The sequence below is a fragment of the Pan troglodytes genome, chromosome 3 (genome assembly GCF_028858775.2).
Source record: "Pan troglodytes isolate AG18354 chromosome 3, NHGRI_mPanTro3-v2.0_pri, whole genome shotgun sequence".
NCBI lineage: Eukaryota > Metazoa > Chordata > Mammalia > Primates > Hominidae > Pan > Pan troglodytes.
This window is the reverse complement of record NC_072401.2, coordinates 36,414,028-36,429,038: the sequence shown is the minus strand read 5'-3', so window position 1 is coordinate 36,429,038 and position 15,011 is coordinate 36,414,028. Positions and strand designations below refer to the sequence as shown.

Genomic DNA, 15,011 nt, shown 5'->3' with positions numbered 1-15,011 from the left:
TGTTGTGTAAGGGCAAGAAGAAATGGTACAGTGACAGCTGGTACGTTGGCTGTAACCACAAACTGGGTAGGAAGATTTGGTGTTTTCGTGATGTTCCACCTATCCCATTACATCTTCTAGATGGAGATATGAGTGTGTCCTTCTGTTATAAAAGCATCAAGCCTCTGTAAGATCTAGACAAAGAATCTTGTAGAAAAAAAGCTAGAGAAGAACTAGAGAAGCGAAGCAGAAGAAAGCAAGCTGGAGGCTTAAGTGATGTTTCAGAGATTTGGATGAAATATTCTTTGGTTTGTGTTGTTGTTGTTGTTTGTTTTGAGATGGAGTCTTGCTGTGTCACCTAGGCTGGAGTGCCACCGGTGGCGTGATCTCAGCTTACTGCAACCTCTGCCTCCCAGGTTCAAGTGATTCTCCTACCTCAGCCTCTTGTGTAGCTGGTATTATAGGTGCTCATCACAATGCCTGGCTATTTTTTGTATTTTTATTAGAGACTGGCTTTCACCATGTTAGACAGGCTGGTCTCGAATTGCTGACCTCAAGTGATCCACCTGCCTTGACCTCCCAATGGTGAAATATTCTTTGGAGTAAAATGTCAGTAAACTTCTGTGTCACTCTCTTACCCACATCACATCTCTAACAGGGTGGGAGCCATAAAACCTACCTCTGTCCCTGAACTATCCCTACTACCTCATTTAATCCAACAAATATGCATCTTGTTATTGTACCAGGAACTTTGCATGAAAAAAATAGTGTTTTAAAGGAAAACCATCAGCAAATACATTAATTGGATCATTTCATATTTGTAGTTATGTAGTCTGGTCAAAAATAAGAGAACCTATAAAATAAATGTCTAAAGTACTCTTATTTTCTAGCCCATAAAATTTTTATAAGTATTGATTTAGAGTTTGATTTATATCCAGATTGTAAAAGCAAAATAATCTCTTTCATTATGGTTGGTTCTCCATTTGTTTGAATTGAAGCTTGCCCTTTTAAGGAATCTGTAATATTTTTAAAAAATCAATTCCTTAAGTCGTGATTTTTTCTTATAGTTGTGACTTAGAGCAGCCTCAACTTTATTAATAACTCTTATGGGGCATACTTTGTGATAGACTTTTGATAATTTTGGTATTCAGTCTAGTTTATTTTTGTCTTGGCAAATGTCTCCTAAGTCAATCACAACGACTACCTACCTACTCCAGAGTTATTGCTCCATTTCATTACCTCTACTACACCTTAAAATTGGGATCTAAAAGGGAAATAATGAAAATAAATCAAATATGATTTCTCTGTCAGTGTGTTAGCAGATAAACTAGAATCATCTCAGAAATACTCAACTGTTCTTCAAAGAAAAATGGGAATAATGTTAAAGATTTATTTTCCTTTCTTAAGAGTTTCTTATTCTAACCTGGGACCAAGTAGAAATCATCAGAATTTGAAAAAAAGGTGGGGGAGCAGTTGGTTGCAACCACATTTTTTCTCAGTAACAAATAGCTAATATGTTAACATTTTGTTAAAACATGGAGTTGCCCTATAACATCCTTTGTACCTTACACCCCCACATTAGATACCTAATTGCCACAAATTTTACTCTGTCCCTACATTTATAATTTCTGTCTGTCTATCTATGGCTTGCATTTCATTCATTTTAGGAGTTTTTTTCCTGATATGTAGAACAAATTATAACCATATACTTTGCTTGACGTTATGTTTTCACCACTTCCTTTTAACGCAAGAATGTTATATAAAAATTTGCTGTAATTAAGGGGTTTTAATTTTCTCAATTTTCTTTCTTTATCTGAACTATTTAAAATGTGGACTTCACACATAAGTAAGAATATATTTTAGAATCTAGCACTTAATTTCTGCTCATTCATTTAAGGTAAGGAGGTAACATAATTTACTTTTATAGAGTTAGATAGGAGTAAGTGTGTTTTTTGTTGCCTCTACTTAAAAATTATTTGTGTTTTTCAAAGGCATTTGATTTATTAGGAACATTTTGTGCCATTGCGATTATTGTAATAAAGAGCTAACTAATTTGAAAACAAAGGTAATAGTCCTCAATTTTTTTCTACTCCATATATTATGACTGAACTATTAAGATAGGGAGAATGAAACTTCATTTACATTGCTATTTAGACAGTGTCATAGCTTACCTAATTAAACCATTATTCATTATTATTATATATTATACTGAACTTCAACATATCTATCACAAGCAAACCATAAATGTATAGCTTCTGTAAGGTTCCAGAATAAATAATCTCAAGTTGCATAAGTCTTATTTTAAGCACTAAAGTTTTTTGAAAATTATCCCAATAGAATATGATACATGAGAATGAAATTTTAATGATCTAAATGGGAGAGAAATACTTATATATAAAGATATAAGATGTAACTCAAATGCATATTTCTTTGAATTTCTAAGTTTAGATTGCTGTATATGACAGATGCTATGGAATTAAATTTGCATTAGAATAGTGTAATTCAAAATGCAACTGCTTCAAGTAAATTCACACCTGGAAAGCTGAGCCATTCACTATCTATGAACTTAAAAAAGAAGACAATTTCAGCAAATATAATACAAATCCATAAATTTACCTAGCTGATATAATTTACATTTCACTCCCCATCATGTTTTCTTAAAGCCAAAGATGTACAAGATATTAAAAGTAAGACCTAGGCCACTTAAATTGGAAATTTTTCTTTTTTTTGAAATTGATGATAGTCACTGATATTTACTATGGAGTACCAATTTCCTGACATTTTCTAAAAGATTATTCTGTGGTGAGAAACCCTATTGGTAAATTTGTATTAACTCTCTGTATCATGCAGTAATCTATAGAAAATTTAAGGTATTTAAATGTAAGAGTTTTGTTAAACATTATCTATACCCAGAAAGAACAGAAATTTTAAATGTGTGACAACTGTTGAAATATTAGAGTACAAACAGCATGAAGTAATAGACTACTCTAGGTCAGGATGTTTATGAAGAGCTTTCAATCACAGAAAAGTAGTTCAACTGGGTAATTGTAGACATCTCTTCTTTCACTGAATGTGTCTTATTCAAGGAAATATCATTTCTTAGTTTTTCTTGTACATGCTATCCTTCTTTAACAAGGCTATATTTTACTCTTTTACTCACTAAAAGTACATGTTGAATAAACTTTAAAAATATATAAATATATGAAACAGTTTATAACTGAGCAAGTACTGACCAAATTTTAGAGGACTGCCAACTCACTTTTGTCTAGGTAGTTAGGGAATGCTTTCCAGAGTATATATCATCAGATCATTACCATGAAAGCTGGATTGTAGTTCTTGGTATTTTGGTTTGGATAACTCCTGGGATATTAGGATAGGGAGACTAGAAGAGCTTGCTGGTTGGGAGTGATGGATGGAGCCACAGAATTCAGTTTTGGATGTGCTGAGCTTTAAGAGTCTGACGTGTGTTTGAGGATATATGTCTAGAAGGGAACTAAATATCTAAACCTAAGAGCTCATTGTGTGGAAAGTGGTTTTAGCCTTGGGAGAATACTAAGTCATGCAATTTTAGTGTTAGAGTAAGAATATCAGAGATACAACACAAACATTTAAAGAACAGATGTAGCAAAAGAGGCCTTGTGAAGGAACAATCAGAAAAGTTTCAAGAAAGAAAGAGAGCAATGCCACATAAATTGTCAAAGGAGTAATTTTTAGGAAAAAAGAGTGCTTAGCAGTGTAAAATGATACGTGAAACCAAGAAAGGCACCTGGACATGTACTGTTATTGTGGTTGATAGTGATGGTGGTCATGGTAATCATGACTATTACTTAGAAGTATCCCAGGATAGAAGACAAAATTTCATGTTAGATATTAAGAGACCTGAATTCATATTCTAGCATGTTGCTTTCTAATCTTGTCACATAATTGTGAGCCACAATTTTCACATTTGTCAATAAGATGATATAACCTGTCTTCCCTACTTTGCAAAGTTGCATGAGAATCACGTGAAAGAAAATATATCTGAATCACTGATTTCAGTGATCAGAAAACATATCTGATCACTGAAAACTCCAGTACTATCTCTGCATTTATTAACAGTATGCTGAAAATTATACATTCATTGAATATAAATTAAATATATCACACTAAATTATATTTTAGAAATGTTTATTATAATTCAATGTAATAATGAAAACAGTATAGGAAAACAATTTTCTGAATTCTGCAATTTGCTGCATTAGTAGTAAAATAGCAAAATAAAATCTCTGGTACTTTTTTATTAAATCCTGTTCCAATAGTAACTATATTTATAATTTAACTATTTATAAATAATTTAATGATAGAAGGATGTCAACAGGCTACTTGTTCTGTTAACCACTGCTACATCAATACAGTCTTCCTTCAGTATCCATGGGGAGGTGGGTTACAGGACACTACCACGTCTCCCCCCTGCCACCTGCTTGTCATGGATACCAAAATCTGCAGATGCGCAAGTCCCTTATATCAAATGGCAGAGTATCTATCTGCATGTAATCTACGCATATCCTTCCCATACATTCAATCATCTGTTTATTTATAATACCTAATGCAATGTAAATGCTATGCAAATAGCTATGCTATGTTTTTTTCTGTTTGTATTTTAAATTGTTATTTTTGGTTTTTCAAACATTTTTTGATGTGCTATTGGTTGAATTGACAGATGCGGCATCCATGGATACAGAGGGCCAACTGTATAAATAACATAAAGGAGAATAGATTGGAGTGAAGGGGGCATACTTGGCTTATCCTAAGAAATAGATTACTTTCTTGAAGTGTCACAGTGTGTCTATATGTTAGCTTTAAAAAGATGCTCCCCCATTAGTGTTCTAAAAATAAATCTTCAAGTGTTAATTAAAAAAAGAAAGTAAGAAAGAAAGAAGTAACATACTTTCAAGCAGTGATTATGCCCAGTTTGGTGTCTTCTCATGTAAATTTCACCAAAGTGCATTTTGAGTGAATATCATACAGTGAATGAAATATATGAGTAATTCTCTCTCATCAAAATTATAAAAAAATACATCTATACAATCAATTCTGAAGAAAAGAAAATATGCATAATTTTGAATTTGGAAGGACTTTTTAGACGTTATCCTGCAAATATTGTAAAATTACTTGATCTTGGCATAATTTCAAGGGAGTTGCTTCTCATGGAAACTGCCCATTTGTGCCCTTCATCACTTAGAGTACATGGGACAGGTAGAACTTGGAACAAATAATTTTTTAAGATAAGGCACAGCTCTGAAGAAATAGTCTTTGCCAGCAAGAGAAGAAGAGAGACACATGCAGACCATGAAAAATAGATCAATTTGTTGTGTATTTCCTTGTCACTGATCAGATAATATATGAGAGATAACAATAGTTCATAGTTACTGTGAATTTACTATGTGCGCTGGGCTAAATGCTTTACTTACATTATTTTATGTCATCTTCCTACTGTCTTAGGGTTACTGCTACTTACAAATGGAGAAACTGGGATGTAGCGGTATTACATAACTCTTTCAAGGTGACCTGCTGATAAGTGGAGAAACAGGCATTATAGTCAAGATTGCTCCATATCCAGCTTATATATTCTGTCCTAAACCCCTTACTATCCTGAAATCAAGGATAAATCAGATATGAGGTTTTTAGACTCTTAGAAACTAAATCTATAAGTCATCAGACTTTTGTAAGGGTAGTTGTTTCTGTAGTGTTTGCCTTAGATTCTGCAACACAGAAAAATTATGTCCGCCCTCCATTAATTAAACAAGGACTTACATTCTTCTTGTTCTCTGCCAAGCTCTATTCTGAGCAATTTATATACCACATCCACTGGGTAAGTACTGTATGTATTCTCATTTTGCAGATAAGAGAATTGAGATTTAGAGATTACTGTCTGCGATCTAGCAGAGAATGTGGTTGTCATTCAAGCCCAGGCAGTCTAGCGCCAGAATGTGCTCTTAGTCACTGTATTGTTTCAGCTCTTACCTAGATTGAAGAAGATAAACCAAAGTCTACATTATTTTAAACAGGAAATACAAAATGAATATGTACTTAAGATAGGTGAAGCTGTTACAATGTTTGTTTGTCACAAACCAGGGAAGGCTCAGAGGAGTAAAGAGTAGCTCAAATAAAAGTGAATTTTCTCTTCCTTTATAGCTTGTATGACAGGCGTACGATATTGTAATGGGAGTAACTATTAGATTATATTTTCTGTGGATTTCTTGTAGCCAGGTCAACCCAGCACTGTAGATAAGGCCCATGCCCTTCAAGAAGTAGAAATATTTTCTTTCAAAATACAGTGTTGGCAATAGCAAATATATGGAATTAACCCAAATACTCATCAACGATAGACTGGATAAAGAAAATGTGGTACATATACACCATGGAATACTATGCAGCTATAAAAAGGAATGAGATCATGTCCATAGCAGGGACACAGATGGAGCTGGAAGTTGTTATCCTCGGCAAACTAACACGGGAACAGAAAACCAGACACCGCATGTTCTCGCTTATAAGTGGGAGCCAAATGATGAGAACATAGGGACACATGGGGTGGGGGAACAACACACACCAGGGCCTGTCCATGGGGAGGGTAGGGTAGGGGGAGGGAACACATCAGGAAGAACAGCTAATGGGTACTTACATTAATACCTAGGGGTTGGGTTGATCTGTGCAGCAAACCACCATGGCACATGTTTACTATGTAACAAATCTGCACATCCTGCACATGTACCCCAGAACTTAAATGTTGATAAATAAAAAAAAGAGTTAAATTATGAAGCAAATATGATGTTTCATGAATTCAAGGGTGATATTACATCTTGGAGTTTAGTGGCATGAGAGAAAAAAATATGGACTGAAGTAGTTGGGAGAATCTTCATGGATGAGTTAGGTCCAGAAGTAGGAATCAAATTTGTACAGAATCAAAGAAAACAGGATTTCTCTCAAGATCAATCAGGTGATTAACTTGAGTCATATCACAGAGACAAGGATTGGTTTTCCAAATAGTGTATTATGATCAATTGAACTTAAATATTATATTTTAGTTTAATAATTTACAGAGATGTATAGGAGTTGTCCATTTATTTCATGTTTTAAAAGTCAGGAAGAGGAGTGTAGGCTTTTGGCTTTAGGAAGGTAAGGCTTTAATCATTAGAACAGTAGGGCTCTGGACAGGGCTTTTATAAAATGATGGAGACTGTGTTTTCATAACAAGAATCTGCAGTTGTATGTTGGAGCCATTAGAAAGGTAGGACATGGAGTTAGAGAATTCTGAAATCCAAGGATTATAGAGAAAAGGAAGTGTGTAGGGTGATAACAATGGGAATGAAGTGGAATTGAATCAAAAGAGAATTGCTGAAAGAATAATGATTGATTGCTAGCTGCCTGGACATGGAGGGTAAAGCGGGGGATATATATCTGAGAAATGCCATTCCTGGGTGTATGTTTCTCTCTCCTCTTCCCCTCAACCCCAGCCTCCTCCACCTATCAATTATTCTGTTGGAATTTGGGGCTGGTGGTTTGGAGATAACTATTTTTGTACTAAAAAACTGAGATTTTCAAATGGCTTAGAAAAACTATTTTTTTTGGAGGTGCGAGCTTTTCAGTTTCATTGCCTGGTTACATGATATGTCTGTTCTGCTTAAATAAATTTGGCCATTCTGCTTTGTTTCCTACATGTGACTTTTAAAGAGCTTTTCTAAATTAATAACAAGTTGATAGCTCAGTATAACTTACAATACATGTTTGTTTTCTTACCCGCAGTTTTAATTTTAAAGACCTTTCAATAAACTCCAACCTATCCTTTCTCATCCTAGCAACTACCAAGAATAGGGGAGGGTTTTATGATTCAGTAGAGGTAACAGTATGCTGTAATTTGATTGGAATGAAAGATCAAAAGGTAGTAAATGAAATACTACCTGTTAATGTGCATCCTAGGATTTATCTCTGGGAGAATTTAGTGCTTTGGGGAGTGCATTAAACTTTCAAACCTGTTATACTCACACGAAAACAATAGATGGTTTTCCCTACTAGCAAGGGAGCTTTATGTCTAGCAAGAGGTCAAGGGAGTAAAAAGTATGAGTGAAGTACCCCAAAGTTGAGAGTCCAACCAGTACCTGAACAGTTTGGAAGAATGAATTACTGGAAGCCATTCAATTCATGACCTTCATTTTGTTACATATAGAGTTACACACAGTGTACGCCAAAGTGTGTAGCTTTATTTTGGCCTTTAATTGGTGGCTTTCTACTTATTTTAACATCTTGGGAACAGACAGGAATTTGGTTTTGAGAGCTTTTAGAAAGTCTTTTAAATCATAATATTTATCATAGAGCTTCATATTTCAAAGTGTTTTTTGTTCTTCCCTCATCCTTAGCATATATTCCTTTCAAAACTTTCATCCTGAGTCCCTTAATAGGGTGCACGCTGAGGTTTGTACTCAATATACTCAATCACATACAATGATTGTTAAAGGAAATGTTACTATTTAAACGATATTTAAAATTTAAACAATATTTTCCCCTAAGTCTGTTTTTTATGACTATGAGTTGTTTACTTTAATACCAGACATAGGCTTATTTCTTGGTAAAAATGGAAAGGTTTATTAATTTGAGCAAAAATGTAAATGAAAAGTACTGTCAGAAGGTGTGAATGGATTTTACTGACTTAAGCAATTTAAATATCTATATTTCACAACTTGATTATAACTTGCTTTTAAAAATACCTATTTGTAAACCAACAAGGCATTATAGATGCCTTTCTTGACTCTCTTGTTCTAAACCAGCTATATGACCAAGTCCATACAATGTTTAACAAATTGCTTACTATACTTCTTAGCTATAAAAATCCTTTACAATATTTCTCTGTGGAATTGAATATTAAGACATTGTACCAGAAGACAAATTTTAGCAGTATATTTTTCAGTAATTATTTAAAAGTCACGAAGTACCTAAAAAGAATCTATTAGTATGACGGTGTGATCAATAAAATACTGTCTGAGGTCAGTATGTGTATCATGAAAACGATTGGGTTTGTTATATATGTTTATTCATGGTTAGGATCAGTAATGTGATTAATCCTGGGCACTTTTGCTTCCAAGTGGTCATTCCATGCTCATATATTTGAGTTGTAAGCAACTATTTGTATTTTTAACTTTTGTTCTCTTATGCTAATTTTAAGTGTGAACATTTGTGTATTATTTGCTGCATTAGTAAATGTTTTCCCCAAACAGATTAAGGGTTGTTGGGTTTAAGACTACTTTTTTCCTTTTTCTTTTTTTTTTTTTTTTTTTTTTTTGAGAGAGTCTCACTCTGCCGCCCAGACTGGAATGCACTGGCACAGTCTAGACTCACTTCAACCTCCGCCTCTCAGGTTCAGATGAGTCTCGTGCCTCAGCCTCCTGAGTAGCTGGTACTACAGTGGCACACCACCACGCCTGGCTAATTTTTTGTATTTTTAGTAGAGATGGGGTTTCACCTTGTTAGCCAGGCTGGTCTCAAGCTCTTGACCTCAGATGATCCACCTGCCCCATCCTCCCAAAGTGCTGGGATTACAGATATGAGCCACCGTGCCCGGAAAGACTAATTTTTTTTTCTGAAGTTTTTATTTTATAAATTTTAGAAATAATGCATGGATATTTAAAGTTCTATCACCTTAATATCAGAAAGGTATTAAACTGATAGACCTGATACAGTGTTCTGCCATACATCTTGTGTGTGCGTTATCCTGTGTAAGGCCCACAACAATCCTTCAGGATAGGTGTCATTACTCTTGTTTTACAGGAAAAGCAGAAGCTGACAGCATAATGACCATATCATGGCTATTTGGCTTGAGGTTTCTCTTTCTTTTTATTGTTCTTCGGTTCTCAAGTAAGCAGTTGAATATGTATCTGGATTTCAGGGGAAAGTTTTAGACTGGAGATATACTGACAAATTTGTGCATGATAAAAAACAAATACAAATTTGATGTTCTCACAAAATGTTTTTGTGTTACAAAAATTAGTTGAAATGATTTCTACGTGTGGCACATTGTCAGTTTTGCACATGAAATACAATTACTGTTAAAGGAGCTACCCTTTTTTATGCACACAGAGCCTTTTATTCATAAGCTACAACAAATTACAGTACACAGGAGCACAAAGTGTATTGTGCTTTTTGGTTTTGCTTTGTATTTATTTCTGCTAGTCTTCAATCCCCTTTTCTATCACTTACTAATTTTTATGTCTTTGGGCAGGTCATTATAATTCTCTGAATCTTATTTTCTGGCTTGTAAAACCAGATCAAAAATTATCTAACTTGAATGTCACAGAATAGGAATCCCAGAAACACATTTAGCCATTTAGAACATGCTAAAAATAAAATGTAAAAATAAGGAGAAAAAGATGAATCATTATAACAATTTAAGTGGAAAATTTAGGGCATGCATTCAAACTATAGAACAACATCTATCGCTGGTGGCTCTGCCTCCTCTTCTTCCACCCTGCAAGGACTGGGCCATGGGCGGAAAATTGTGGGGCAAAGGAGGGGAGCTTTTCTGACATAAGCCAGAGTTTTCCTGGGAAAGAAAGAATATCTCAGTGTCTGATGCCCCTGTCGATACAAATTAATCCAAAAATAGATGAATCTGACATGTCTTTATACATCACACATCATCAAAAATAGATTTTAATGACAAACATTTTGTTAGATATTTTTGATCTTTTAATACCTGTGATAGCACCTTCCCAGTCTAGCTAGGTGGACCTGACTTTGAATTCTGATGACAGCACTCTTTAACTGTGTGCCTTGGATAAGTTTCATAATTATATCAAACCTGTTTCTACATCTATAAAATTATATTAATTGTGATTAATTTACCTAAAGTGTGGTTCTGAGCCTTTAATGAGGCATTCATGGAAAGGGCTAGCACAGTGCTTGCCTCGTGCTCCACATACACTAGAGGTGATTCTATGAGTTGTTCACTTAAAGGGTGCTCAGATTATTACCATTATGTTAACACTTCATGCCTTCACATATTCTTTCTTTCTGAAATATCCTTTGCCTTTTCCCTTTCCGTTGTGTTCCTGGGAATTCTATAATTTTATTTGTCCCTCTACCACAGTGCCTAACACAATGCTTGATAGTAAGAAAATGTACATTTTTGATGGAAGAATGAAAAAGAAACTACTGAACTAAAGGCAAAGAGATTGAACAGGTTCTTGGTGGAGAGGAGTTTCCCCTAAGGCTATTCTTGAGAAGTGAGAGTCAACAAGCTTTTTTCCGTAAAAGGCCTAGAGTTAATGTTTTAGGTTTTGTAAGCCATAAGGTCTCTGAAACAACTACTCAGCTCTGTCCCTGTATCATGTTCGCAGCCACAGATAGTACATAATGTGAGGCTGCATTCCAATACAACTTTATTTTTATAGGACTAATGAATTTCATGTAATTTTCATGTGTCATCAAACTTTTGAGAAATTTTTTTCAACCATTTAAAAATGTAAAAATTATTCTTAGCTCATGGGCCATATAAAAATAAGCAGAGGGTTGGATTTGGCCTGCAGCCATAATTTGCCAATCTCTGAGCTACAAAAATAATGTGTAAACCAAACTGGAGGGAATTCTGGCTTATTAGTCAATGTCCATTAGACCCATCATAATAGTAGGAAAAGGATATTATGGAAATGTGAGGGGGCTTCTCTAGTGATATGTTAGGTTTAAACTTGGACTCAATTATTGTAAAATTCCTCAGTTTCTTCTCTGAGGTAGCAATGTCTAGAAAAGAACATGCATTTAGAATTGGGGTTTTACCAAATATCTTATGTTCTGACTTACAGGTGAGAGCTAAACCTTGGGTACACACAGACATGAATACGGAAACAGTAGACACTGGGGACTCCAAAAGGAAGGAGGAGGATAAGGGCTGAAAAAACTTTCTATCAGGTGCTATGTTTGCTGTCTGGGTGACTTGATCAATGGAACCCCAAACCTCAGCGTTAAACACCGTTGTAACAAACATGCACATGTACCCCTGCATCCAAAATACAATTTTTTTTTTTAAGTTGAGTTTTAATCTCCTTCAATTAGCTCTGCAGCCTTGGGAAATCTGCTTAACCTTTCTAAGCCTTAGTATTATCATGTGTAAAATGAACATAATAATCACAATTTTTTTAGTGTTGTTATTAGAGAGTGTATATAATGCGTGGATGTCTAATAGGTAATCAATAAATTGTAGCAATTATTGCATGTTTAGATTTAGTGTTTCAAGTATGTTATTTCTCAAATCAGTTCTGTTTTCTCCTGTTATTTCTTTTTTTAAAAAAAAATAACTTTTAAGTTCAGGGGTACATGTGCAGGTTTGTTACATAGGTAAACTTGGGTCATGGGGGTGCGTTGTGCAGATTATTTCATCACCCAGATATTAAGCCTAGTACCTATCAGTTACTTTTCCTGATTCTCTCCTTCCCCCCACCCTCCGCCTTCCAATAGGCCCCAGTGTGCGTTGTTCCCCTCTATGTGTCCACGTGTTCTCATCATTTAGCTCCCACTTATAAGTGAGCACAGGTGGCACTTGGTTTTTGGTTCCTGCCTTAGTTTGCTAAGGATAATGGCCTCCAGCTCCATCATGTCCCTGCAAAGGACATGATCTTGTTCCTTTTTATGGCCACATAATACTCCATGATGTAAATGTACCGTATTTTCTTTATTCAGTCTATCATTGATGGGTAAATGTTCTACCTTAGCAGTTTTGCCTTTCTTACCCTTGCCTGTTTCACATTTATAAAAATTTCTTTAATGGCTTAAAAATTTGTGGATTTGAGTCAGAATTCTTAAAGGTGTTTCCTTTTTTATCTGCACATTTGCATTGTTTATACCAGTGGGGTTCAAAAGAAATATAATACAAGCCACATATGTAATTATAAATTGTATAGTAGCCACATTAGAAAAAAGTAAAAAGAAACAGGTAAAATTACCAGTATGTTTTATTTAATATCACATATCCAATATCCAAAATACATTTCAATATGTAATTAATATTTTTTAAATTGTGATATATTCTTTTTTATTATTTTATTTGAGACAGAGTTTCTCTCTGTTACCCAGGCTGGAGTGCAATGGCACAGTCTCAGCTCACTGCAACCTCTGCCTCCTGGGTTCAAGCTATTCTCCTGCCTCAACCTCCTCCAGTGGCTGGGACTACAGGCGTGTGCCACCACACCTGGCTGATTTTTGTATTTTTAGTAGAGACGGGTTTCCCCATGTTGGCCAGGCTGGTCTTGAACTCCTGACCTCAGATAATCCGCCCGCCTCGGCCTCCCAAAGTGCTAGGATTACAGGTGTGAGCCACTGCGCCCAGCCGATATGTATTTTTTTCATATAAAGTCTTTAAAATTTAGTAGAAACTTTATACTTATAGCACCTCTCAACCTATACTAACCACATTTTGTGTGATTTCTAGCCTGTGGCTACTTGAACAGTCCAGGCAGGCCCATACATGATAAATAGCCATACTTCAGACACATGGTATTCCCGGAAGTTCACCTTAGACTTTAGCGGTAGTAAACAAGTTCTTATTTTTTCTATATGACAATATAGAAATGTTTTGTATTGTATTTCAAATAAGTAAAAACGTACCCAACTCACAAAAGTAATGCTGTACTTTACAGACCGGAGTACACTGGGAAGCATCAAAGAAGGAATCTTGAAAATCAAAGAAGAACCATCCAAAATACTATCTGGAAATAAGTTTCAAGACCGGTATTTTGTTTTACGAGATGGGTTTCTCTTTCTTTACAAGGATGTGAAGGTATAGTATTTGAACATGCATACATTTTTATTTGTGTGGGTATTAACATTTGTATTTTATGCTACTGTCAGCCATCTCTCTTGGAAGTCACTGCCTGTAGTATATAAAATGCATGGTAAGCTGATGATTTCCTTCAGCCTATGGTATAAGATATTAATGCACTCAGTAACACAGTGAATAATTTTATAAGGCCTTTTTAGGCACCTCAGATTTTGAGGGGCAGTAAATGACTTAAGCCCTGAAGAAAAGTCTAATATGTATTATAAATCAACATCTCAGTCAATAAAATTAATAGAGAATGTGTGATATCCTAAAATAAAAGGCTTCAGATTAGCTACTGGAAATTAATAAAAGGTGCAATAAAATGACCAAACCCAAAAGTTAAAATAACTCTTATTAGTATCTTTCCTATACGGTTGAATGAATTGACTTATTTTTAATTTCATATGTATTAATGTAATCTTATTGATATATTCCGTCTAATTTATTTCCCTAAAAGATCTTATTAAATAATTGTGGAGTGGATAAGAGAATTAGAGATATAAAAGAGGGAGTAGATAAATGATGTAGCTATAAAAATATTGAACTTAACATCAGAAAATCTCATCTCTGTGAAGAGCTGGTTACATGAATAAGTAACTTAACCTCTCAACCTCAGTATCCAAATCTGTAATTTAAGATAGTATGAGTTCTGCATGTCAGGTTGTTTTAATGCTTAAAAAATAATATATGATTTTTTTTATATTCTCTGGGTGCAGGTTACACCAGTATGTTCACTTTATTAAAATTCATGGAGCTAATATGTATGATTTGTGTACTTTTTATATGTGTATTATATATACACTGCAATTTTTAAAAAGCATTAGGATAAAAAAAGTAAAACAAATGTGCACAGGCCCCACCTCCAGGGATTTGGTTTTTATAAGACTGCGACAGGTTAACAGCATTTTTCTTTAATTTGTTGAAATTTTTTTTGGTTTTTAAGTTCAGGAGTGCAAGTGAAAATTTGTTAGATAGGTAAACTTGAGTCATGGGGATTGGTTTTACACATTATTTCATCACTTAGGTATTAAGCCTAGTGCTTATTAGTTGTTTTTTCTGATCCTCTACGCTCCACCAACCAAAAGGCCCCAGTGTGTGTTGTTCCCCTCTATGTGTCCATGTGTTCTCATCATTTAGCTCCCACTTGTAAGTAAGAACATGCGTTATTTGTTTTTCTGTTCCATGTTAGTTT

At 34.7% G+C, this 15,011-nt stretch overlaps 1 protein-coding gene across 6 annotated transcripts in view; it reads left to right on the top strand.

Annotated features, from left to right (window-relative positions):
* The window catches only part of ARAP2 (ArfGAP with RhoGAP domain, ankyrin repeat and PH domain 2), a 173,235-nt gene that overhangs the window by 124,678 nt on the left and 33,546 nt on the right, over window positions 1-15,011 (top strand). For all 6 annotated transcript variants that reach the window (XR_010156526.1, XM_016951436.4, XM_063809457.1 and 3 more), the window contains one exon: window positions 13,638-13,777. Coding sequence is in view for 5 of the 6 variants with exons in the window: in XM_016951436.4 (XP_016806925.1) it covers window positions 13,638-13,777 (140 nt within the window). In the remaining variant the exon portion in view is untranslated. The remainder of the gene's footprint in view (window positions 1-13,637; window positions 13,778-15,011) is intronic.